At 46.2% G+C, this 27,214-nt stretch overlaps 1 protein-coding gene across 4 annotated transcripts; it reads left to right on the top strand.

The window, feature by feature from the left end:
- Nucleotides 1-461: 461 nt before the first annotated feature.
- LOC123873396 (rho GTPase-activating protein 4-like) lies at nucleotides 462-26,907 on the top strand. Of its 4 annotated transcripts, XR_006797686.1 has the most exons (9): nucleotides 462-588; nucleotides 15,503-16,191; nucleotides 16,960-17,677; nucleotides 17,748-17,980; nucleotides 18,162-18,606; nucleotides 19,059-19,152; nucleotides 24,615-24,740; nucleotides 24,940-25,838; nucleotides 26,143-26,907. XR_006797686.1 is itself a non-coding variant. In XM_045918234.1 (8 exons), exons 1-8 carry the CDS (start codon nucleotides 471-473, stop codon nucleotides 25,232-25,234), a joined length of 2,718 nt encoding a protein of 905 aa, XP_045774190.1. In that variant the 5' UTR covers nucleotides 462-470; the 3' UTR covers nucleotides 25,235-26,907. The 4 variants fall into 4 exon arrangements, 3 of the variants coding, with proteins under 3 accessions (XP_045774190.1, XP_045774192.1, XP_045774191.1); XM_045918234.1 differs by having other exon boundaries at nucleotides 24,940-26,907; XM_045918235.1 differs by lacking the exon at nucleotides 462-588 and adding an exon at nucleotides 12,554-12,738 and having other exon boundaries at nucleotides 24,940-26,907.
- Nucleotides 26,908-27,214: the final 307 nt, after the last annotated feature.

Raw genomic sequence — 27,214 nt, 5'->3', positions numbered from 1 at the left:
ATTGTCATAATTATTCAACGAATTCAACCAAAGACAAAAAAAGCACGACGCTTTGTCTTTGTAGTTTGTGCTTGGTGGTGAACGGCTTGGTGCATTGGATTTGGAGCTCTTTTTTTTTAATTTCTTTTCTTCGTATTTCGTAAATTGTATATATAAATCGTATCTCGGGATGTTCCTTGTGTTTTTATGACGCGCTTATTAATAAATGGATAGTTTTCTACACTAAGTAGTGAACGTAAATTCCGGGTTTGTTTATTACGTTATTTATGTACAATTTTTAAAAGTGATCTATGATTAGGTCGTTATTTTTGGTCATACCGGACGCACTCGAAGTACCTACTTAATGTTTGAAAGTGATTTTTCTGAGTGAACTGAGGTGTGAGATATTCGGAAGATCGGACGAGTGCTAGAGTGTCCGGGGATGAGCGGTTGAGTGTCGAGTGGCAACGCTGGCGGAGGCAGCGGCCGCGATGTCGGAGCCGGGCGAGGCGCCGGCGGGCGAGGCGCCGGCGCTGGACGAGCGCGACCTGGAGCCCCGCACGCCGATGAAGCGCCTCGGCTCCACCAGGAAGCTCGCTGCGTTCAACAGTAAGTCCTCACAATGCATTCAAACGACATCTGTGTGCTTATTCATTCTTCTGAATCACATTGAACATTCTTATTAGGGACACATTTTTGTCAATTTATTTATTTATTTTTATTTTTTATGGAGACACAGTATTAAAAATAAACAATAGTTAACACAAATACAAAGCACACACACCGCAGCAGTCTTCAACGAAAAGTTTACACACATAATAGCCAGGTATAAATAGGAAAAGAACAGAAAATAGGAATTGTATCTATGTATTTACTTTGCTTATGTTTGTAAACTACAAAACTTGTAAATATCTAAGTACTTTCTTACAAAAATAAAAATTAATCACTGATTTAATTCATTTTAGTGCATGAACATAATACTATAACTTGCTTTAGATAAATTAATATTGTTCAGTTCCACACACTCATAATAAAATCCAGCTTCTTTGAATGTTTGTGTCTGCAAAACTCGAAAACTCATTGATGGATTGAGTTGAAATCTATATAATTTGTATATAAGAGTGTTGTTAAGTATATCAAAGTATCAGACAGTCCTAGCCAACTGTGGCTGACTTTAACTATATAGGTAATTTAAATATTGTTTCATATGATGAACTGAAATATGATGTTGATTGTCAAAGATCTTCACTGAGGTTTTTTTATTACCTAATAACATCTAGATGCTGTATCCAAAGTAGCATAAGACTGAACCCTAAAGATATGAGCTACCTAATAACATATATATTACTAGTGACCTATCCTGGCTTTACACAAGTAGCTTATTCAATTTATGCAGGGATCTCTATTTTTTTTTTTAAATAAAATACAATCGATGTTATTAAGGAATAATGTAGCTTTCTACTGGTGAAAGAATTTTCAAAATAGGTTCAGTAATTCCAGAGGTTACTTTGTACAAACAAACCTACAAACTTTACCTCTTTATAAATATTAGTATAGATTAAAAGTAAAATCCAATAAAAAGTTATGCCTGAAAACTCAAAACACATACAAATATACAATGTACCAGTCGACCCACGTCCTGAATTCAAATCAAAAATAGTGTTTGCAAGTAACAAATAGTGCATGCGTGTGATAATGGTGTCAGAGGTCACAGTATCAGCCGTGGGGGTCAACGCCTGCCACATTACACTCCTGCACCCACAACGGCAGGAGGCAACGTTCCCCATGCCATTACATTTTAAACTTCACTAAACATGCACTTTTCATAAGTAACTATTTACTTAAGGGTTTTGTGGCTGCTTTTTATTGCTTCTACTACACAGTGTGTGTGTGTGTGTGCGTGCCGCCGCCGCCGGGGCCACATGACCCAACTGAGTGGTGACTGGTTGAGGCAATTGTGACTTGCAGTACAGTCAGTTAGGAAACTACTACTACTGACACACTACTGAGTACTACAAGTTTGAAATGTCCCTGTTTCTTAAAAGAACCAGCAAGAATATCAATAGTTTTAGTTTTTTTAACATTTGAAGATATTTACATAAAGAGCTTTGAAAGTAGATATAGCTTACTAAATAAATATGATTTCATTTCTCTCGGTATAAAGGTTTATCTTTAATTCTTTATGTGCTGTTATACCTACATAGTACATAGTTGGTAAAGGTTAAGTTAACAATTTCAAGAAAATAATTACAGCAAAGTAGTCGTCATTGACTGATTGCTGGCCCATGCCTGAGCAGAGTCCCTCAACAATGACAAGTGTGGAGGCAGATTTTCCACATCTTTGAGAATATCATGGAGAACTCTCAGGCATGCAGGTTTTCTCACAATGTCCTTCAAAGGTAAAGCAAGTTATATTTAATTGCTTCAAATGCACATCACTCAAAAAAGTTGGAGGTGCGTGCCCGGGCTCGAATCTCTGACGCCCTGTCTATCTTAACCGCTAAGCTATCATCCCTCAGTGTACCTACTTTGTAATATCATGCAGTTAATTATCTGAGTTGAAAGCGAATTAGATGATGAGTAGCGGCAGCGTGTGCGTGTCAGTCAGCGGCAGTTGTTGCTTCTGTGTATCGTTGCGTTGCTACGTGTGCGACGGACGAGCTGCTGGACGTAGCGCGGTCTGCCCCGCGCTCCGCGCCCCGCGCCCCGCGCACCCGCGACAAGACAAACATTCCCGATTTGTAGTAGCGTTTCGGATATTGACAGTTTATCATGATGCCCCTTCGTTGGGTTTCTTGAAAAGTAAAAATACTAACACATAGATATATATACCTACTTACACACGCTATCAAACAAGTAGGTAGGTACTCGTAGGTGAAATACTTCAATAGACTTTGCAAGTTCTCACGATACTAGATCGAAAGTCTTTAAAGGTATCTAGGTACCTACGTGTAATCTATGTTTTTGTGACTTGTGAGGCGCAACCTCAGGAGGAGAATTATAAATAAATACGCCTAGCAACACTCCAGCAGAGCGGAGTGGAGGCGAAACACTCCAGCAGAGCGGAGTGAAGCGGGGACGCGGTACCTCTTTGCTTGATCGATATAGAGCGTCAGGCATTTTGACTCGGCTCAGTTTTGGCCGGAACGGATTGCTTACATCCGCATCCGCCTGTTGATGTCATCCAGCCTGCCAAAGTAGGTCCTGTAGGCTAAAAAGTTGAAAAATATAGTCCATGTCGCATCATGATTGTTGATTTGGTGGCGAGCAACAGCTGCGCCTGCGCCGCGACGCACGTGTTCCTGCTCGAGTTGTGGTCAATTGCAAATTAGTCGCTTACTGAGTTTGTAACTCAGTAAATAAACAATCGATCTATCTTCCAGCTCAATTATTGTATCAGATTCAGTCGAGCGCACCGCACGTAACTCACCGACTAAAGATACTACAAGTATGAAGTATCCAGCAGTCGCAATAATTGAATATTTCCGTCGTAGAGGGCAATTCCTCCGGGCCGCAGCCCGCGGCGACGCCGGCGCGCGGCGTGGGCGCCGCGGCTTACTGCAGAACGCGTGTTCACTCTACCCTGCATCAATATCATCATTCAAAATTCATGCCTTAAAGTGTTCGCAGTCCTATTAAGGCCTGTCATACTTTTTCCCAACTTAGGATGCAATGGACGTGGTGCTCGCGCTACAAACGAAGCTCTGACAAGTAGCTCTGAAGCGCAGTACAGTACCCCTCGGGGTCGCGGAGCTCAGGCGGCAGTCGCTGCACACGGGTACAACCACTTGTCGGCACGATCAATGGCTGCCTCGGCAATCTAACGAGGCGCTGCAAACTCCTCACTAAACCTGTACAACCTGGGCCCCGCCTGGGCGGATGCGCTTCGAGTGTAACGACCTGATCTAGCAACGTGGTGGCTGTGCTGAGGCGTGCCGTCGGCGCACGCGCAGGCGACAGGCTTCCAGCAAATCCTTCCATTGCTAAATGATTTATTTATTTACGTATGTAATGGTTGGAAGTGATTGTTTCCGCACTCGTTGCTTTGGCGTTATGCCGTGCGCGGCGTGCGCGGCGCCAGCGACACCATGTCAATATTAAACTATGTAGTGTAAGGTTATTTTTAAAAATTGATTTGAGTTGTCAAAAATAATATAAAATTATTAATTTATCTAATGCAGGTAGTTTGATAAAATCGATATTTCGCTCATTCGATGTCATACAATCTGTTGCTAGGAGGCCAACAAGATTGAACTTGCATAAATACGGGTGTTTCGAAGGTTTTAGTTTAGTCTCCTTCTGAGATTCGGAGCGATATCGCATATTTTCGGTATTTGGGTTGTGAACTAGATAATTAGATGTTGTGATAGCAATCACGCTCTAATTAAATTATTTATTTTGGCATTAGTTTGTTTAGATTAAAACTCTCGGATAACCTTGCACATTAAACTTGTGTTTTTTTGTGTTGGTTTTGGAGAGGACATTCCAATAATTCGATAAAAATATTTAAATAATACCTGCTTTTCTGAGTGACGCCAATAGTAGGTACCTACCCGGGTAGTACAAACGTAAGTAGGTATATTGTGCGAAAGTAATATAGCTTATTTGTTTTATGGGACAGTTTGTTGAAATTCTCCTCCTAAAGTCCTCAGTACCTTCCCAGATCTGTGTGTTCCACCGTAGCGCCTAAACTACTGGACTGATTTTGATGAATAAGGTGTCAATCGATTTCATCGTAAAAGTCCTGGTGACATAGGGTACTTTTTATACGAAAAAATTGAACTAACGGATATTACATGAAAAAAGTGGAAGTCTCCAATTTTTTTTTGCTTATTGTATGGAGTGGGGGTGTCAAATGAAAGAGGAAAAATTCTGAGTTCATAAATATAAATGTACTACAACATTAAAATATATCAAGCGACAGATAAACAATTTTACTAAGTATAATATTTCAGCGTTTATTAAGACGATCGCAGTCGAGTTTTAGTTTTCAACTTTATTGGAGTTTTTTTTTTGTTAAAAGTGGCCGGTTGTTGTGTTTTACTGGTGTTTGTTGGTGGTGGAACTGACTGGGAAACGCTCTACAGGGGCGCCGCGCGTGTCGGCGAGCGCCGGCACAGATGAAGTCCATACCTATACATAGTTTCCCTAACTTGTAAATAACTACAGACTTGACATTGGCTAATCTGTGTAAAGCGGGACGAGAGAAAAAAAAAAAGGAAACGGCGTAAACACGACGACGCGACGTGTTGCAAATCGTGGTCGAGAGCTCGTCACCAACGCGATGACAGATGTGAGTGAAACGAAACGTACATAGACAGCTATGCTCGCACTGTAAGGAATTGGAGACGTGTGATCGAGTGTTGAATTGACGATATCAACGACGTCAACAACGACATCATCCGCTGATCCAGACAAATCTGTACCAGTAACCACAGCACGGCGCTCCGTGCGCCACCCGTCCCCCGCTACTGCACATGCGGGACAAGCGAGCAACACGCAGCACCTCAGCTCATGGTAACAATAGCTAGTAGCAATACGGTGAATTCAAAGTCATCTAATTACTCAAACAATAAGCCCGATTTGCACAGCGCTGCTTCATACTCGACCTATAAAGAAAAAGAGTCCTTGGATTCGACGTCTCCTTTGTGGAATTCATTATACAAATTAGTAGCTATTACATTGACTGGCATTGTATAAATCTCTCATAAATAAACGAGTGGCTCTAGCACGAAGCGGGTACGATACGAGTTAAATATTCACTAGCACTAACTCTACTATGCCTAATGGAGCTGTAGGGTAGGTAAGCAAATCGCGTGATTCCACGTGCAGTTGTTCGTCTTGTCTACCTGTCGTAGAGTCGTGATAACTTAGTGGTTAAAAGTTAAACATGCGCCTCTACATATAGCCCAGTACCCAGGTTGGTTTATCTGGAAAGTTTTCAGAATGTTATGCAAATTGGTGGTTTTATAGATTTCGATTTGCTCTTTCCGAATTTTTATTTTGCCACCCCGTACCTTTGCCGCTCGCGCCGCCATCTTGGAAAAATGGCGCCCAAAAACAGTTTTTTCACGATAACTTCTTTCCCACTCATTTTACGATAAAAATGGCTATGTAACAATTAAACTAGAGATAATTTCCTACAATTTGTGTAGTCACCTTTTTTGTAGACTCAATTTGGCTAAATAACTCATTTCCACACCACCATGTGGTAGAGTGAGTGGCGTGATTTTTTTATGGTATCTCCAGGAGACGGTAGTCACCTTCAATTTAAGCCATCACTTCGTTCAGAGAATACTAACACTCTTCAGAATTCTGCTCGAGATAAGAGTAAATATACTGCATCGCAGTTTCGATCTCACGTGCATATGAGCCTTTTTTTGGGTTTCGAACCCAAAGGATGCCAACGGGACCTTATTACTAAGTCTCCGCTGTCATCCGTCCGTCCGTTTGTCTGTCAGCGGGCTGTATCTCGTGAACCGTAATAGATAGAGAGTTGAAATTTTCACAAAATGTGTATTTTTTTTTTCATGACGGCCATTTTGATATTTTTATTATTTGTTATTATAACGGCAATAAAAATACACATTCTGTGAAAATTTCAACTTTCTACCTATTACGGTTCACGAGATACAGCCCGCTGACAGACAAACGGACGGACGGATGACAGCGGAGACTTAGTAATAAGGTCCCGTTGGCATCCTTTGGGTTCGAAACCCAAAAAAAAGGCTCATATGCACGTGAGATCGAAACTGCGATGCAGTATATTTACTCTTATCTCGAGCAGAATTCTGAAGAGTGTTAGTATTCTCTGGACGAACTGATGGCTTAAATCAAAGGTGACTACCGTCTCCTGGAGATACCATAAAAAAAAATCACGCCACTCACTCTATCACATGGTGGTGTGGAAATGAGTTATTTAGCCAAAACGAGTGTTGGGAGTGGGCTTTGTGGCGTTCGTACGCTGAAACTATTGAGTCTACAAAAAAGGTGACTACACAAATTGTAGGAAATTGTCTCTAGTTTAATTGTTACGTAGCCATTTTTATCGTAAAATGAGTGGGAAAGAAGTTATCGTGAAAAAACTGTTTTTGGGCGCCATTTTTCCAAGATGGCGACGCGAGCGGCAAAGGTACGAGGTGGTAAAATAAAAATTCGGAAAGAGCACATCGAAATCTATAAAACCACCAATTTGCATAACCTTCTGAAAACTTTCCATCTCATATTACCAAATTACTGGACTAATATCTAACTTTGCGAGCTTAAATTATGTGTTAAATATCACTTTCTTTAATGGTGAAGGAAAGCATCGCGAGGAAATGTGCACGCCTGAGGGTTCTCCATAATGTTGTCAAAGGTGTGTGAATTGTGGCAATATGCTAGCGTGGCGACTGCGGACTGCGGCCCGACGAACCCTCTCGTTCGCGATGAGTGAGAGCTGATCAACACGAGTAAGCGACTGCAGGTCAGGTGCCTGTACCTGTACCCCCCACAGCTGTAGGCCTGACGAGCGCCGGCATCGATCTTCATTCGCGATCGCACATGTGTCCAAACATCTAACATTGTACCTAGCTACTAGAATTAGTATCCATTACGGTTAAATCAGATCAGTCGAGTGCGCTCAATTGATTGTTGCATTTTTCCCAACGATACATACGTACAGGGCCAGCGCGCAGACGGTTCCGCAATCCTGGCAATTAGCTGCTCAGTAATGTCACCGAGTCTTGTCTATAACCTCACTCAGAGCTCGCTCACTGCGCGCCTTGAGTGCATTATGTTTTACGTTGCTCTTAGTGCAATTACTGACTGGGGTATCCAATACAAGCTTCTCGGCCGGTCACTACCAGTACATTAGTTAACTACAATTTATTGGTAACGGAGATTATCAGCGATCCAGTATTTATATAAGAAATACTTAGTTTTATTGTTAACCCTGAGCGCTAATACTATCTACATAAATATATTATATCAAACAAAGTAAATTCCAAAGAGTTGGAAAACGAGCGTAAACGATAGACAATGACGGAAATATTGTGGAGCACGACACAGAGAACAGCAGTTGATACCGAGGAGATTGAACGCCGCACTGAAGCTCAAGCAGCGCTTCAGTTGCTCAGGCTGACATCCATACAGCAAGTGCGCTGTACTTTGCTCAGAATTAACTTTCATTATCAGCGATATAACGCTGTCTCGTTGGAGCGTCAAAGTTGGCGCTAATCTCAGTCGAGTAGCGTCCGTTGCCTCGTGGCGTGTCGTCACCCTCTCGGCCGGAGAGCGCTACCTAACGTCGCGCGTCGGCGTGAGTCAGGGCGCGGTGGCGGCTATATTTAGCGACCAGCCGCTCTGACTCTTTGTCTGTCTGTACTCTACTCCTCCGCGAGCTCATAGCCTTTGCCATAAACTCGGTTAAGGCATTAGTCTGCCTAAGCTCCTTTGGGCTATACTACCTACTGCACTATTTTTACAATACTTGCGTAGGTACTTAATTATTAGTAGTTCATTTTATGAATATTTTTGCCTATCAAAAATGAAGACTTAAAATCTTTTAAAAATAGGCAGGAGATTCTACGTGCGATACACCGTACACGCCAGTGTTCTAGGTTTGCTATCAACACGTCTGCGTCGAAACAAATGTATCGTTTACAGTTTACTTTTCCAGTAGGTAAGGTAGTAGGTACTCACCTATAATTAATACGTCGATATGATAATTACATTCATTATTTATTATTCAAATAAGGGTCATGCAAGGAATGCCGGCGCGCGAGCCAGCTACAGGCGAGTGTCGGCGCTGCGGCTCGGAGCGGCCGCGCAGCGCAGTGTATACCTACGTAACTATACGCGATGTGAAGCTGATTGCTAGTCCCAACTTCCATGGTTTCCAAGGAGCTGTCGGATCCTGTGGAAGCCCGGCCATACAATGTAATACATATTAATAGTCTGCTTAATAAGTTACTGCTCTCCCGAACCTCGGCCTGCGCCAGCGGGGCGCGGCCCGGCGGCGCCTGGCCGCGTGTACAATAATTACTTGCTTGTAATTACTCACTAAGTAATTGCTGCCGGGGCCACGGCGCCCTCTCTACCGTTTCCGATCATTGTGGACACAATCATTACCTAACTGTTTTTTATCAATACTAATATTATAAATGCGAAAGTGTGTCTGTCTGCTTGATTTTTACGACCCATTCGTTCAATCTATTTCGTTTGTTTGTTTTTTTACCCCGGAATAACAGCGTTCCCGTGAGATTTAAAAAAAAATGTAAATGCATCATGCAGTAATATCATAAGCATTCCGGGTACCTGGTTCACTTCGCCCACTCGTGTGTCTGTCACATTGCTTCCACGTGCCGTGGTCGCTGCAAGCCACAGCATGGACACAAATAGCCTGTGGTGGCGACGCATCCGGCCGCCGCGCTCTCACGCAAGCCAATGAGCTGCCGCGAGCCCTACACACTACACAGTACACTACAGCGCTGTGGGAGCTTTTACTATCTATCTAGATTCTAGATGCTACTCATCTATGGGGATTTTAAAGTACTCCATGAGAAGTTAGCCATTGATTTGAACCTCGGTATCTCGGCCGGTGGAGCAACGATAAATGGCGATCCAACCCAAAGTGGTTGTGAACTAAACTAAAGGGGTATGGCAGTTTTAAATGCTCATAAACAGGCGTTAAAGTCTGATAATGTTACCGTCTCTGTAATACTACTCCGAGTAACAGAAAAGTTCATATACGAGTAGGTACCTGACACACCTACGGGACACACTCGTCCTGTCGCTGACATCAATCTGATTGTAACCTAACCCAGATTAAAATTAGTAGATTATGCAACATGGGGATAATGTAATGTCTTACGTCACGGGCACCTGGATAAATCCCAAGCGAACGAGGGATTTCAGAGTAACTCCCGAGCGTAGCGAGGGTGTAACATCTAGAATCCTGAGTGAAGCGCGGGATTTAGGGGTGCCCAAGACTAAGACAGCATTATCCCCAAGTTGCATACTCTGCTTTTCACACCTCGCAATCAAAATCAAAATCAAAATCTTCGTATGTTTATATAGGTACCTACCTATCTGTCTTTAGAAATATCTAGGAGCAAATCGTTTATTACACTTTGAGCACTTTTGAACACTTTTAATAGTTTCTGGAGTTAGATTATTGCTGCCATCATCGTCATCACTCGACATTTTAATTTCAAGTTAAACAAATAATTTATTTCAATAATACCATAATATAACGTTTCGCACAAGGTTTCGCAGATAAGTTTTGAAGAAAATTTTCAATAATCTTTAATCTCTGGTTCGTGAAAGAGAGAGACGCCATCACTCATCAAAGCGAGATAGAAAATTTAAATCGCGCGTGTGAAAGGGATACATACCTACCATCATACGTCGAAGCGAGATAGTTGATAACTAAAAACTTTTTGGACGCTACATTACGCCCCATGGGCTTTTCATACAACATTATTGCCCGGCTAATTCATAGGAATGTAAAGACTTAGATTACCTTTAGAATAACAGGTCAGTAATAAGGCATTCTGGAGCGAGTGGTGTGAAAATATACTTTGTAATTGTACCTGCCCTTTAATGCCCCGGCAGCTTCAGATCATCAGCAACCTCGCACCGCACTGTCAGGGGTAACAGCGGAGACGTTATCCGAGCGCCGGCCAGGGGAGAGATTAAACTATCAAGGTCAAATGAGCTCCGTCCAGTGCCCCGTTCAATTACATCGTTGACAAACAGCGTCCGCCGTTCGAACTGTCAGTCGGCTACACGCAACGTCTAGTGTTGAGGTACACCAACACGCAGGCAGTAGTGCGATCATCACTTGTCATGGTGTTTGAGACAGGGTTGGATGTGCTTGCTGGTGTAAAATGGTTGATTTTATACATCGTGCAGATACGGTGCTCGTAGAGAGACCGCTCCCGCAGCTCGCGACCACTCGGAGTTCGGACGCTCACAGACGTCGCCATCGGGTGGCCGGTGTGCGGGAGAACTATATGACGAAAACACGTTTAAAATTCTAAAAAAATGCACTTCCAATATCTATAATTGTAATAAAGAGGTCGAAACGAGTCCTCTAAAGTTTGGGCTCAGCTAAGATGCGACGCGCGACGGACGCAACAGGTGTGAGACGGACGATACATTGCTGGAGCACTCATGGAATGGTAATGCGGGATAATGTCGCGAGTCGCCATTAGCCTTACAATCGTGCCGCATGCTGTTCTATGTGTCCAGTGTCGTAGATCGAAAGAGCGATCTATGCTGTGACTGGTTTCCGCTGGAGCGGGCGAGCCGGCGCAGCGCTGACTCACTTGGCCGAGATGTCGCTCCGTCTCGACTCTCGTGGGACTTGCGGTAAATTGCACTCGTTTTCCTGTACGGATTGTCGATGTGGATCAATTACAACGCACTCGGAATTTGAGTCGTATGCTATTTACTCATAATATATTTACTCCGTTCGGGTTGAACGAAACGAGTATTTTTCCATTTGACTCGATGACAGGTTAGCTGTCGGCCGGTAGTCCTGTGTGGCGATGGTGCAGTGCACGCTAACCCGGCAGGCGACGATCACTTGGGTATCACTGTCAGAAGGCGCTTTGCCGTGCTTTTTTATGCTGATAAATGATAACTAAGCAAATTAAGTACCGTTGTTTGAACGAAGTAAAGCACTTAAGATGTAATACAAGTGCTTTGCTTGACTATGACGATAGGTACATGCCTCGTATCGTCAAATTCATCATGATAATATGAAGTAGTATGAAGTAGCTGTATTGGAAGCCGGAACGCACGAGTACGAGGACGGAGTGGGAGTGTGTAGCGAGACTCAGAGCGCGCCACATGACGGCGTAGCCCTCCCCGGCAGCGGCAAACAAAATTCAAATTCAAAATATTTTTATTCAATTAGACATTTACAAGTTCTTTTGAATCGTCAAAAGCATCTACCAAAAGGGTGCCTTTGCTATCTAAAAGACAGCAAAGGCGCCCTTTTTGAACTAGTGAGATGAAAAGTTGTATGTATCACACGATAGCAAAGTTTTTGTTTCATGTGCCTTTGAACCCCTCGCTACACTCAGGATTCTAACTTAGAAGCCTTTGCCCGCTCGGGGTTCAAACTTTGCGCTCGTAACAAAAACGAACTTTGCTATCTTATTGAACAAATAACTAGAACAATTTGTTTTGATATTTTTCGTTGAGAACCAAAATTCGGGATGAGTGGGACAGCTGCCGGTCGCCTGGCCACCCTCGCCGCGCGGCTCTCGTCTCGAGCGCGTCCCCCCGCCCCGCGCCCCGCGCCCCGCGCCCCGCGCCGCCCCGCGCGTTGCATCTGCCGGCTGCTCCGGCTGTCTGGTACGGACCTACCTATGTATCGTGATGGGGTTTGAGGCCAATGCGTTCCCGCCACACGCAGACAGAGACGCCTGTTTGTGAGGCGCCTCCACAAGTAGGTAGGTACCTACGTTGTTTTGGTAAAGCGATCTGTAATCGTTTTGCTTTACATGTTTTCTGCGTTTTTATTTACGTAAACAACTAGTCACTATATTATCATTTCCGATATGCCGGAGCCAAAATGGACGTATTTTGGAGGGACGGTGCCAAGTAGTGGGTCGTTGGCGCGGGGCGGTGCGGCAGGTCGGGGAGGCGCGGACGGGACGCGGCGGAGGCTGCGCGGCAGTCGCGCGGCGCCCGTCCCCATGTTCCACTGCATCGTGCAGCCGCGCACCGACTGGGGCTCGCCCGACCTCGCCAATGCCTTCCCCGGTACGGTTCTGAGTGATAACATGTATATTCCTGGAAGCCGCAGCGAGTGTCTGTTGCCTGTTTGACATCAGGCACACCCGTGTGTCGCTGTGCTGCACGCGCGCCGCATGCGAAGTGCACAGGGATGCACTCGCATGCGGCGCGCGGTGCACCTTCGACGCCTACATACCTACGAGTAACGAGTTTGAGTTTACATGCGCTTCCTAAAGTTGTGGTTTTCGTGAGTAAACCGGATGTTATGTTCCCTCCACGTCGATTTCGTCGATTCGTAAATATACCGTGAGATAAGGCTCAACTTAAGCTCCTTGCAAAGCATGAACTCTGTTACAAACGAAGTCGCAATAATAGCTGTTCAGCTCTGGGGTAAATAGACATTCGTATTTTATAAATGTTTCCGGAGCCGGCTCGTAGAGATATAGCAGAACTTCGGCATCGCATTTTGTTTACCTACCAAAACTATGAAAATGGTATGCAAGTACTAAGTAGGTGCACTGGTGTAAGGCGCAGGTAACTGGGTAGCATCGCACGGATCATCGCTCGCGGCCGCCGCGCGGGAATTCCTCGCCGGTCACTTCCCCGACTGACCCCTTCCGCTCTGCTCACGAACATGTCTCCATTAAACTGACTGTGGTGGGTGTGCTGGTACTAAATTGTTAAAAATATTAAGTACCTAGTCCTACTGACATCGCAAAACTTTTGAAATGAGTACTGTGAAAAAGCGCACACTTCCAAGGCAGAGGCAGTAGAGCCAAACAAGTAAGTTGCAACAGAATGAGTGCGCTGCGCTCAGCCGCCGGCCTCCACCGCCTGTCGCGCCGCGGACGACAGGCGGGCGACCGACCCGCACTGAGCTGATCATGACGACGATAACGCCTTGACTTCTGAATATTAAACAATAACATTACATTATCCTTACAGTAAGTAGCTATGTCGTATGACACTAGTTTAACTAAGCAGAAATATAATATACTAGAGGATGCCCGCGACTTCGTCCGCGTGGATTTAGGTTTTTAAGATCCCGTGGGAACTGTTTGATTTTCCGGGATAAAAAGTTGCCTAAGTCAATTACAGGTACGCAACCTACCTCGGTACCTTTCATACAAATCGGTTAAGCGGATGGGTTTTTGGAAATCCCGTGGGAACTGTTTGTTTTTCCGGGATAAAAAGTAGCCTATGTCCTTCCCCGGAATGTATCCTAAGTCTGTACAAATTTTCATTAAAATCGGTTCAGCGGTTGAGCCGTGAAAGCGTAGCAGACAGACAGACAGACACACTTTCGCATTTATAATATTAGTGTGGATATGGATGAAAAAAAAAACGGCCAAGTGCGAGTCAGACTCGCGCACTGAGGGTTCCGTACTCGGGTATTTTTTCCAACATTTTGCACGATAAATCAAAAACTATATGCATGAAAACAAAAATTTGTTTTAGAATGTAGATGCTTTACCTGTACCTACATTCATACCTTTCATAATATGATACCCCTTTTGTGTAGTTATCTTACTTTGAAAATTGAAACACATTTTTTTTGTGATGTTACCACAAATTCATGGTTTCTGATTTTTTCCTTGTGCTTCAAGCCACCTACCTGCCAAATTTCATGATTCTAGGTCAACGGGAAGTAGGTACCCTATAGGTTTCTTGACAAACACGACAGACAGACAGACAACGAAGTGATCCTGTGAAGGTTCCTTTTTCCTTTTGAGGTACAGAACCCCAAAAAGGTAACTGGGATAATGACTCGCGGCGAGGGGAGGTCTCCCTCGCCCGGCCCCGCGCCCCGGTGCCCCGTGCGCCGATTTATTTACACATGATATTTCCGGTGCAGCGATGCGTTTTGCTTTTGCACTTTTGTAGGTTCCTGCTAAATATTATATATGACGCTTGTGCTGTATTGGTGCTGTCGCCCAAAGCCGAGATGTGGGCACGTCGCGGCCGGCCGGCGATGCTCACTCCGACGCGGCTTCTGCCTCCGCCGGGCGCCGATACAGCCCAAAGCCGAAAGAAGATTCATTTTGCCGATTCCACTTTGGACTGAGCAATTCATGTTTTCCCCTGTGGCTTTAGATTTTGGATAAATGGTTATTTGTTCAACGAGATAGCGAAGTTCGTTTTTATTGCGAGTGCCTAGTTTGAATCCCGAGCGGGCGAAGGATTCTACAATAGAATCCTAGTGAGAGTTGTAGTGAGGGATTCAAAGGCACAAGAAACAAAAACTTTGCTATCGTGTGATATAGAAAGATGTAAAAAGCAGATTTTAATTATTGAAAGTCAATAGTTAAAATAATGAAATAGAGAATTTAAAAAGCTTTTATGAAATAACACACGCACCAGCACCAAAAAACACGCACCAGTCTCAGTTTTTGTCAAGTGCTTTGGTCTACAATAATTGGTGTAAAATGTTCTTTTATAATAATTAAGTCTTAGTTAAATAAATAAAAATAAAAAATAAATAAAATGTTGGCGTATGAACATAGGCGTAAAAGATTTCGGACTTTTGTTGAGACTAAACTTTTTCTCACTGAGTGAGCAAAACGGATTTTCGCTCACTGGTTTTAGACAGCAAAGGCATCCTGTTTGAGCTAGTGAGGTGTAAAATATTTTTGAGATTTTTATACTTTTTGTTTTAAAAAGAATTTACAAATTAGCATGTGGCCTGCTTTGGGCATTTCTGAGGATCGATTCATGAAGAAGACCAATAATGATGTGCTGGCATTTTGGATTTTTAGTTTGGAATGTAACTCGGAGCGTGCGTGTGTTGCAGACATCCGCGCGCAGCTGGCGGAGCAGACGCGCGTGCTGGAGGCGCGCGCTGAGGCGGCGGCGGGCGTGGCGGGCGAGCTGAGCGACTACTGCCGGCGCCGCGCCGAGCTGGAGGCGGAGTACGCGCGCGCGCTCGACAAGCTGGCGCGCGCCGCGCTGCAGCGCCACAAGGACCACCGCGCGCGCCGCGAGCAGTGGCCGCTGGCCGGCGCCGCCGCGTGCTGGCGAGCCGCGCTCGAGCACGCGCGCGCGCTGTCCCGCGACCACGCCGCGCTGGCCGAGCTGTACGCCGGGCCGCTGGCCGCGCGCCTGCAGCGCGCCGCCGACGACGTGCTGCGCCTGCACCGCAAGTGCCGCGACGTGCTGGCCGAGCGCCACGACGAGCTGGGCGCCGCGCTCGCGGACGCGGCGCAGCTGGCCAAGGCGCAGGCCGCCGCCGCCGCCGACTGGCGCCAGGCCGCGCTCAAGCTGCGCAGCGCGCACCAGGCGCGCGCCGCGCTCGCCGCCGCCGAGCCGCCGCGCCCCAAGAAGCTCAAGGCGCTGGACAAGGAGCTGGACAAGCGCCGCGCGCGCCACGCCGACGCCCGCGCGCGGGCGCTGCGTGCGCGCGCCGACTACGTGCTCGGCCTCGAGGCGGCCAACGCCACGCTGCAGCGCTACTACCTGGACGACGTCGCCGACGTCATGCTGGTGAGTGTCGCGTCTGACTCCCGTTGTGCACCCTGTTCCGAACAAAGGACCTTACAGACCTATCGCGATTACCTCCCTTTTGTCAAGTCATGGAGCAAATTATTATCCAGCTGCTGAGACATCGCGAGGACATCAGAGTATCTCACGCACCGCTGGGCGGATGGTGATGATGATGGCACTTGTGTCTGACATAGAAACTTGCCTCGGTAAAGTGTCAGAATGGGGTTCTCAAAAACATGCGTCTAGGCGTTTACCGTTGAGAAGGCCCCCTTTACCATACCTCTTCTCTTCCAGAGCACTCCCTTCACTCCTTCCAATGGCATTGGGCTTCTTGGTTTTCACATTTCGAACAAGGTCCCATTTCGGGATCACTTATAGGTGATGCTAAATTAGCCTCCAATATCGCGCTCAACACAGCGAAGCGGTACTTTTTTAAGGTTGTCATCGCGTTAGGCGTGCAGACTTGATATTCACATAATTTGACATGTTTGTTACATTAAGTAAATTCAATAAATTTTGCACGCCATGCTTGGCAGACTATGAGATTCCACATAATATTTAAGACCAATGTACTCGTATATTATACCATATTCTAGCAAATAAACACTTCTTATTCTTATTCTTATTCACGACCAAATGCCATTGACGGTTTGGCACACCAGTAAAGTCGAAATTGATATTTGAAACTTTTGAATTGTTCCAAAACATGAGTGTATGGCTACTTGTGCAAGTTACAGCGTTACGTGTGTGGCTCCTGTGTCCTTGCAGTGCACGGAGGTGGGCTTCGAGGCGGTGGTGGGGCGCGCCGTGCGCAGCGCGGGCGCGGCTGAGGACGCGTGCGCCGACGCGGGCCGCGCCGCCGCCGCCGCGCTGCTGGCCGCGGCCGACGCGCTGGATGCGCTAGCCGACCGCCAGCGCCTCGTGGCCGCGCACCCCGGCGCCTTCGCACTGCCGCGCCCGCTGCCCTACGCCGGCGAGCCGCCGCCCGAGCAAGACCGCGCCATGGCCGAGCTGCTGGGTGACGCCGCGCCCGACGACGCCGCGGCCGAGGCGCACCGCACCGACCTGCGCCTGCGCCTGGCGCAGCTGGAGGCAAGCGCGCGCGCGCTGCGCGCTGAGTGCCGCGAGGCCGCCAAGACGCTGGACGCGGCCGAGGCGGAGCTGGTGCGCCAGATGGAGGGGCCCGACGCCGCCTGGGTGCCGGCCGCCGCGCCGCCGCCCGACGACGAGGCGCCGCGCCGCGACCAGGAGGACTACTACCTGCAGAAGTTCCGTTGCTACGTGTCGTGCGCGGGGCGCCTGGCGCGTCTGGAGAGCAAGGCGCAGGCGGTGCGCGAGCGGCTGCTGGGCGGCGCGGCCGGCGCGCGCTCGCCGCCGTCGCCGCCGCGCCGCGCCGCCGCGCGCGGCCGCGGCCTGTTCGCCGCGCCGCTCGACGAGCGGCTGCCCGCCGTGCTCACGTCGTGCGTGCGCGTCATCGCCACCTACGGTGAGTGTCGTCCAGCGGCGCGCGCGGCGTCGTCGTGGACGTCACGTGACGCGAGTGTGGATGTGTGCAGGGCTGCAGCATCAGGGCATCTTCCGCGTGTCGGGCTCGCAGACGGAGATGGCGGCGCTGCGCGCGGCCTTCGAGCGCGGCGCGGACCCGCTGGCCGGCGCGCGCGACGCGTCCGACATCAACTCCGTGTGCGGCCTGCTCAAGCTGTACCTGCGCGAGCTGCGGCCGCCGCTGCTGCCGCCGCAGCTGCAGGAGCGCCTGCTGCGCGTCGCCGCGCTGCCCGACGACCACACGGTACGCACCTGTGCTAGACCCTTTATTTAATTGTTGTGAACACAGCATGCATCTAGCCATTTCTGGCATACAAGATTTTACAATATGATAAAATGTAGTTTAATTGAGCGCAATGAATGTATTTAACATGAGCGCAACCTCCGCGCCTCGCCGACGTGCACTCAGAGCTCAACGTTCGCAGTTCGCGCGGCGCCTGCGCGACACGCTGAGCGCGCTGCCCGTGCCGCAGCTGCTGGTGCTGCGCTACCTGTTCGCGTTCCTGGCGCACCTGGCCGAGCACGCGCAGCACAACATGATGGACGCCTGGAACCTCGCCATCTGCCTCGGGCCCACACTGCTGGCCGCCTGGGGCGAGGGCGGTGCGCAGGTGGCAGCGCAGAACCTCGTCAACGAGCTGGTGAAGCGCACCATCCAGCACCACCTCGAGGTGTTCCCGCAGGACCTCGCGCCGCACACGCTTTACCGCCGCCCCGACCCGGCGCCCGCGCCCACCGCGCCCGACGCGCCCGACGCGCACGACGCGCCCGACGCGCACGACGCGCCCGACGCGCCGCCCGAGCCCGACGACGCGCGCGATCTGTCGCTCTACGGCGACGACGACGAGGACGAGGACGAGGACGATGACGGTAAACTCACCACAGTTTCCTTGTACCGTTACCGCCACGCACTGTATATGTCTCGAGTGTTTTCAGCGAGTGCCGCGGGCCGCGAGATACTGGACACGAGCACGAGCTACGTTTTGTCCTGGAAAATCAAGAGCCCCCGCGGAATTTTTAAAACCACGCGATAGATTCTTTCGGCTGTACTACTTGATGAAAGTTGGAACGGTCCTTCGAGTTGACTGCGGTTTTTACGAGTTGAAGTCCTCATATCTCCCGCGGGTACACGCTACGAGACTCATTGTTTTTTGATAATAACAAATAATAATACATCTACACGTAGCTCCTCACCCCAGCTTGTCGGGATGTTACGGACATTATCTTACACTCAATCGCTCTTTGAATTCTTTCTACTACACGTGGTGTTAACATGTGTAAATGCGACGTGAGCTTCAACGCGGCCGTCTTTCGTGTTGCAGAGCGCGCGGTCAGCGACGTTGACGGCGACGTAGAGCCCGGCATCGGCGAGCTCGCCGCTGACGCCGCCGCCCACCGCCGCGCCGCCGCAGACACGTGAGTTGACACCGGCCGTTTCATATGCAGCTTCCCAACAATATAATATCTGTCGTGGCAGTGACGTCACATTGTCGCCAGCATCATCATCACTTCTCCCCGATCAGTCCACGAGTCGCACGGCTGTGTACTAACTACGTTTCTTGCTGCGTGTAGATGTCACGGTAACGGTGAAGTGCACGGTGCGCACTGCCGCGACGCGACTGTCGCGCCGCCGCCGACTCGACGCGGCCCCGACGTCACATTCTCGTGATACTATTTAGTCGTCAGCGCGATCGCGACGCGACAGAACCGCCGCGCTAATTGCACCGAGTCGTGCGAGATGTCTCTCGTGCTAGGATATATATCGGACCTTGACATTGCTCAGTTTACTTGACGGCGTTATGGCTCTGACATAAGTCTAGATCTCAGCCTCGATGGCGTTGTAGATAGTTGTAGTTACGCGTGAGCTCGCGAGGCGCGCGCGCGGCGCCACTGTGTCTGAGATACGACAATCTCAGACACAAATACATGCTTGTTTTTACTACTTATCGCTATTATAATAAAAATTACGAAGTAATTAATACTTTTGAATTTGAATGTTCGTTGATGCCTCTTTATGTATGTATAGCGCTAAGAGTTTGCATGCCAATATATTTTGCTATTAAATATTGATTGTCGAGGCCATCGCGCAGTTCTTGCTGTAACTTGAGATGTATGGAATAGATAGATTGAATTTTAAAATATTTGTGTAAGATTTTAAAAATACTATTTTGTAAATTTTTGGAGGTGCTTGTTTTAATTTATCGTTTGAAATAAAATGATTACGCAATTTTTTTTGGTTTGATTTCTGCTCGCATGCTGAGTGGACTGTGGACGTGGCGGCTGGAGGGGGGAGGGCAGTAGATAGAACTGTATGCTTGCTTTGTTTATGGACATCCGGTGAGCAGTGCGGAGTCGCCGGGTGGGCGGCGGGGAGCGGAACACGGGTGAGGGTGGAAGCTGCTGTCGGCGGGCTGAGAGCTTCTAATTAACATGACATTTCTCATAATATAGGTGGTCGCCTGACCGCGAAGGATATAATATTAGCTGTTGTACTCGTACCGCCCGCAAGCGACGTGAAGAGAAGCAACGCGGTCCCCATACGTGCATAGTTCGGTTTTCATTTCAATATATTAACTAATCAAACAACGAAATTTTATAGACTCGTTCTAGACACAAATATCTGTGAGTGTAATTTTAAAGTTACATGGGCTCCAAGATTTGCGTAAAAGTGAAATTTCATTGGGTTAGATCGGTTATATTCAAATGAGAACAAAGCTGCGTTTGTGTGGACAGAGCTCGGGAGCGCGCTAGGGTAAGGTAATTCTCTGCGTTCGAAGTTATGATATGACTGACACGAAGGCGCGCTTAGACCGATCATATTATTGAGATGATGTGATAAAAATAATACAAAGCTATAATGTGATCGCGCCTCAGCACTTCGTCGCCCTCGTCGCTGGCAGCGGTCGACAACGGATGTGACGAGGGATACTCGAAACTCGAACTCCTTTAAACTTTGCTATCGTGTGACACATGACACAACTATTCACCTCAATAGCGAAAAATACACAAGATGTGAGAGAAATATTTATTGAAACATAAATGGTTTTTTTACATTTAAATTTTACCTACTTACTTATTAATATGCTTAACTTAAATGATATGATACAATCACAGTCTCACACACAAAATGAATAGGTCTTCGCACCTTTAGCAAGTCTCCAATCAATAAAATATAATTTATAGGCTTTCAAGTATTTTTATTTATTTATTTATTTTTTTTTTTTTTATTTATTTAGTAATAGACTTAATTTAAAGAGAAACATTTTTCACCATTTTTTATAGACCAAAGCACTAGATAAAAAACAGACTGGTGTTTGGAATTTTGCAGCCCAAATAGACCGTAGTCTGTGCTAGGGCTGCCAAAAAAGAAAAAAAGATTAATTTATTTTATGATTTTACGATTAAAAAAGCCGATTTATTTTATGATTTTACGAGTTAAGCCTATATTTCCATTTTTTACAAACAATAGAATAAAAAATTTTTTTTTTTTTTTTCACGAGACTTTTCCGAAAGAAAGTTTAATTCAGCGTTGGACCCTAAAATTCTTTTAATTCTGAATTGATAAACATTTTTTAAACTTTATTTTTAACCCCCGACCCAAAAAGAGGGGTGTTATAAGTTTGACGTGTGTATCTGTGTATCTGTGTGTCTGTGTATCTGTCTGTGGCATCGTAGCGCCTAAACGAATGAACCGATTTTAATTTAGTTTTTTTTGTTTGAAAGGTGGCTTGATCGAGAGTGTTCTTAGCTATAATCTAAAAAAATTGGTTCAGCCGTTTAAGAGTTATCAGCTCTTTTCTAATTTTCTTGTAGAAAAGAAGGTAAGATAACCGTTAGGTTCATAATATTATGTCAATAGACAAATGTCAAGCTGTCAAGATGGACGTTGCCTAAACACATAATTATTTATTTGAAAATGATGTTTTGGAAAACTCAGATACTTTGGATCGTCGGGGGTGTTATAAATTTTTAATTTACACTTGTATTACTTAAATTATTGACTTTTAATTTTAACTTAATGATTTTGTAAAACCGCGTGAAACAAAACAAAATTAAAATTAGTTACTTAATACTATTTATTTTATGAATAACCCAATTTGGAGCACATTCTTACTTGGTTGGTTGATAGTTTTGTAAAAGTTTAAAAAGTATCAAAGTGAATGACTCTACACTAGCGGCACGCTATGATGGCCGGTTTGACACATTACAATAGTGATGTGGAATGTCAATTTATTCTCGAACAAAAAACAATTAAGTTTTGTTTTTGTACCTGATTAAATAGGTTTAATAAAACAAAAATGTATATGTTTATTTAATTTATTTGAACGAACTGAATATTTGAACGAAAATGAATATACATACTTTATATGCACACAAGAAACATATGAATACAAAAGATACCAAAAAAGGTGCCACAAAAGGCCATAATTAATCAGATTCGTCCATACTACTATTTTCACTGTCGTCACTGCTATCATCACATACATTAATAATTATATGTTCGTTTTCTATAATATTATCTATTTTCACATCTCTTTCATAATCTTCCCTTATTAATTTAACAGTTCTATTCACAACCTTTTCCCAGTCTCCTTTAGTCACATGTTCACAAGCTTCTTCTAATAATTTTAGCATTTTTTTTGTGGTAAATGGGGGTTCTGTATTGTGTCTTGCAGCATATCCCTTAATTTGAGCCCACACCAACTCAATCGCATTATACTCACAATGGTAAGGCGGTAACCGTATAACTCTGTGCCCATGTTCTAATGCTATTTCGTCAATGACGTATCGGATCTTGGTTGGTTTGTTTTCTTTTAAAAGACGTACTAATTCCGCTTTTAACATATTCATGTTTGCATCTACGCCATTTTTACGAAGCCATGCGACGATATCAGCTTTCTTTTGGGATTGGGCAGGTGGCTTGTCAATTTGCATCGAGTGGTATGGGGCGTTGTCCATAATTATAATAGATGGTTCAGGGAGGCTACACAACATTGAGGTAAACCATTCAGTAAACTTTTCTCCATTCATGTCTTCATGATAGTCTCCAGTGGTTTTTGACGCAAAAGCCATGAGAGAACCTTCGACAAACCCGTTGATGGTTCCGGCGTGACAAATTATAAGTCGCGATCCTTTTCCTACAGGAACTTTGGAAGTAGATGCTGCTGTGTCATCGTTCCAAGAACGGCCTACAGTATGGTTAGCATTAAGCCATGTTTCATCCAAGAACACAACATTTTGCCAATTTTTGATTTCTTTCACTTGCCGTAAAAAAGTATACCTTGCCATCGCTATATCAAATCTTTCCATCAATATTTTGCGTTTGTTACATTTTTTGTATCGAAATCCAATGGTCTTCAAAATCTTCGTTAAAGAACTTTCCCCACCGAAGAATAATCCAGCTTCCTTCAGTGAATGCACCAACTTTTTTCTTGTTGGATACTCCTTCTGTAAATAGTAGCCGTAAACATGTCTTCGGATAGCATCGGCATCAAAGCTATCGATGCCTACGACTGGTTTTGCTCGTTTTCTCTTTTTTGGTGTGTGAAGTTTATTTTCTTCTGTGCCAGTCTCGCCATATTTTTTTTTAGTTATCCGTCTAACAGTTCGTTGTCCAATATTAAGCGCATCAGCTACGCGTTCAACCACTGACGTTATAGGTAAAATTGGCCCTCCATTTTGAGCTTCACGATCGAAATAGTTACGAAGGCGTATTACGAACTCACGTGTCTGACTATTTAGAACAGTTCTCTGCGTACGTTCGGTCATATCGACGAAATCCACAACAAAGGGCTTGAACAGAGTCCAAATTAACGAGCAAGGGTCAACAGTAATGCAGTATCAATATTTGAAATCCAAAGCCAGGTCAAAACTATATCACAATCGCATTGCACTGACAGTTTATACTTTTCGAAGCAACGTCAATTCGAAACTGCTTTGTTTTGCATTGAGCATTGACGCGAGTTTGCCGGAGGTAGTAGTTGTGCTAGCCAGCGATCCTATGTGACGATCGTATTAGATTCCATTTTTAAAAATTTATTGATATTATTTTGCGATTTCAGAGGTTTGTCCACATAGTGAAAATTGTTCATATTCACAAGTACATTCACCCCTTAAATGGTGCAAACTGATTTTTCTACACTTGTATACATTTAAGAAATCAATTTAATAAATAAATTTTGAGTCCTAAACCTAAAACTACATTCGATAAAATTTATGAATCTCTGCACATCACTATCGTCAATAAAGTAATACAATTATTTCCTTCAAAGTCGTTATCAATTAATACGGAACTTCATGAGCGGACAAACGTCAAACCGGCCATCATAGCGTGCCGCTAGTTTAGTGATCATTTGAGTCCATCGGAATTATAAGAATTCGTCTCTAACGCTGAATCAAACTTTCCTCCGGAAAAATCGCGTAAAAATATCCATTCTTACATCTTTTATTTTTTTTTATTTTGAGGTGAAAAGTTGTACGTATCACACGATAGCAAAGGTTTATTTCTCGTGCCACACATCACTCAGGAACTTAGAATCACGAGCGTACTCGCTACGCTTGTGATTCTATTATTGAATCCTTCACTCGCCTCGGATTCAAACTCGAACTAGTTGAATAAATAACTGTTTTTGTTCTCGGGTAGCCTCAGCTTATTTTTAGATATGATTCTAGTTGTTTCGCCTTGATGTCGATGTAGCGAAATAATAATTGTCGATGTCTTTATTTGGATTTGGACATATTACTTTGCCATATTTCGTCAATATCAGTTTAGCCAGAGAAAGTAAAAATAATATGATCGTGATGGAACCGTTTGGGACGGGTCGCTCGGCGTGACTGTATGGTGTCGTGTGGTGCTTACATCGATGGGTGCTCCGCAGCCGCCTGGACTGCACGCCCGACCTGGTGCTGGACCTGCCCGCGCGCCCCGACGCGCGCCGCCCCGACGCGCGCGCCGCCGACACGTTCGCGCACAACCGCGACACGCTCAAGAAGCGCGTCAACAGGTACGCGCGCACGCTACTCATATTCAATTGTATCCGACGGTGATGGCATAGGAATTAAATAAAGACTTGTTCTTATTTTAGCGCGTACTATTTTAATACATGAAGGGAGCGCCATTTGAAAACTACATATATTTTATCTACATTTAACTATAGTTTACGATAAAGATCAATCAGTGAAGGTGGCACCGCTTCGTTGCAGGCAAGCGTGCGCGGACAGCGGCTCGGAGGGCGAGGCGGGCGCGGCGGGCGGCGCGGCGGGCGCGGGCGGCAGCCCCGTGCCGGCGCGCAACACGCTGCGCGTGGCCGCCAAGTTCGCGGAGCTCACGCTGACGGGCGGCTCGCTGAAGCCCGCGCTGGCCGCCAAGCCCGCGCTGCTGCGCCGCCCCACGCCGCACCCGCAGCACGCGCCGCGCGCGCCCACTGCGCCCACAGCGCCCGCAGCGCCCATAGCGCCCACGGCGGTCGACCCTACCGACTGCGACGAGCCTGTCTAGGCGGACGACTATACCTTACGAGATTCCGAAACACTCGCCCGCTTGATAAGCTGCCTTCGCCGTCTTAAGCTATAATAAATACATAATCCGCACGATACGGAAACGAAGAACGCTTCCGCTTCCGGGCGACTCGCGTGACACTCGGCCGGCTGAGTGTACCTACGCGAACACAACTGGATGGCGAAGGACACCGATCGATGGTGCAGTGCCTTGTATCTGGTACTAATCATGAAAATGTTCACTTTTAAGAATCTCAATTTTTATTGATATGACTTCCTTCGTCCTCATTGTCGACGGCATGCGACTCGCACGTCGTCCGTTATACGTTAATAGTTTCGACTCGATCGGATGAACGACGCGCGAACATATAGCTAGGTAACGAATAGACCGACAGACGAACTCTAAATTTTATATTAGGTAAGAAAATAAATGTAATATTTTAGTAACGACATGGTGTGCCATTCGTGAGGCTATCGTGTGCTAGCGTGAGACGCGCGTGCCGCGTGCGACGCGCGTGCTGCGTGTGCCGCGCGTGCCGCGTGTGGCGGCGCCCGTGCCACTACCGAGCACACACGCCCACCACACAATCGATGTCGTGTCGGAGGTGCTGATCTCTCGTATTTTGACAATGATATTGAAGAAATTTTAATATTTGCTTTATATTGAAGCTGAATTGTAATTCTCGTTGTAATATTTTATTTTTAAACATTTTTAATGATATTCAAGAAGTATACGATCGTATGATAATAATAATAATTGGTAGAAAAGTGCGCGCTCGCTCTGTGCCGACATCATCCATGGGTACCTCCTCTGTAAAGTGTAAACTATTAATATTCTGAATCCGAGAGTGTTTATTTACTCCTTTACGTTTTTAACTTCTCCAGTAATTCCTATTTGGATTCCTACAGGGTCTTAAAGACGTGAGTGGACGCGGACGAAGGTCGTCCACTGCGACGCTCGCGCCTCTGCGCGGAGCTGCCGTTAGTGCCGTTTGGTTGCGCTCTCCGGAGCATTCGCCGCTGGGAGAGCCCCGAGTTAACGTTAACTCGTGAAGTCACACTGGAGCGTGGAAAGGTTCCGCGCTGGAGGTGTGGGCAGTGTCGCTCGGCCTTGTGATAGGCGTATAGCCGCGTCGGGTGCTAGTGTGGTGATATCACACGTGTACGATGCGATGTAAGGCGGGGTAGTGTGCGCGCGTGACGTCCTCCGCCGCCGACGGACGGCTCACTATACATATTATGTTAATCGTATTTGTCTACAATATCATGTAATATAAGTATTTTTAAATATCGGAAATGTTTTAAGTGAATAATATTACGTGATAAATCGGCAGTGAGCCGCGTCGGGGGGCGCAGTACAGCAGGGCGATTCAGAACACTCGATTCGGCAAGTTATCGTTCGATAACATGCATTACTCAATGAAAATTTCTTCGAACGATAACTTACCGAATCGAGTGTTCTGAATCGCCTGGCAGATTTTATAATATGATAATAATAGCGCATAATAAATTAGAAGATAGGACGCGGCGCGCCCCGTGCCGTGTCGTGCTGCGGCGCAGCACGCCCCGCGCCGTGCTGTGCGGCAGCGCGGCACGCCAGCGCGTCGGGCGACGCCGCGGGGCACAATGCTATTTTTGTATGCCGCACTGTACTCGCGTCTACAATAAACAGTATTATTTAAACCTTGCCTTTTATTTGTCACTCGAGACGCCGGAGACACGCCGACCTCGCCGGCGGCGGTGTCCTTGTCCCGCACAGCGCCGCCGTGTGGTCTTGTCAGTATCCAACGAGTTCAAATTCAAACTAACTCGATGGACATACGTTTACCTGTGCACCTAGTACGAGATTGTAAATCTCCACAAACGTTGATAGCTCAAGTTTGGCCTATAGGTAGCGCTCGAAACGGAAACTGGTTGTAGACTTTGATTGAAGGAAGATGAGGCCATTTTACTTTGTCGTAATAACGACAAAGTAAAATGG

This window comes from Maniola jurtina, chromosome 16, assembly GCF_905333055.1.
Source record: "Maniola jurtina chromosome 16, ilManJurt1.1, whole genome shotgun sequence".
Lineage (NCBI taxonomy): Eukaryota > Metazoa > Arthropoda > Insecta > Lepidoptera > Nymphalidae > Maniola > Maniola jurtina.
The sequence above is the reverse complement of the archived record's forward strand: the minus strand, read 5'-3'. Positions and strand labels throughout refer to the sequence as shown.

Excerpts from the sequence above, each read along its gene's own strand:
- LOC123873396 (XM_045918234.1), top strand. The coding sequence starts at position 471 with ATGTCGGAGCCGGGCGAGGCGCCGGCGGGCGAGGCGCCGGCGCTGGAC. Across the intron at positions 16,192-16,959 it reads ACGTCGCCGACGTCATGCTG|TGCACGGAGGTGGGCTTCGA; the intron begins GTGAGTGTCGCG and ends GTGTCCTTGCAG. Across the intron at positions 19,153-24,614 it reads CGCCGCGCCGCCGCAGACAC|CCGCCTGGACTGCACGCCCG; the intron begins GTGAGTTGACAC and ends GGTGCTCCGCAG.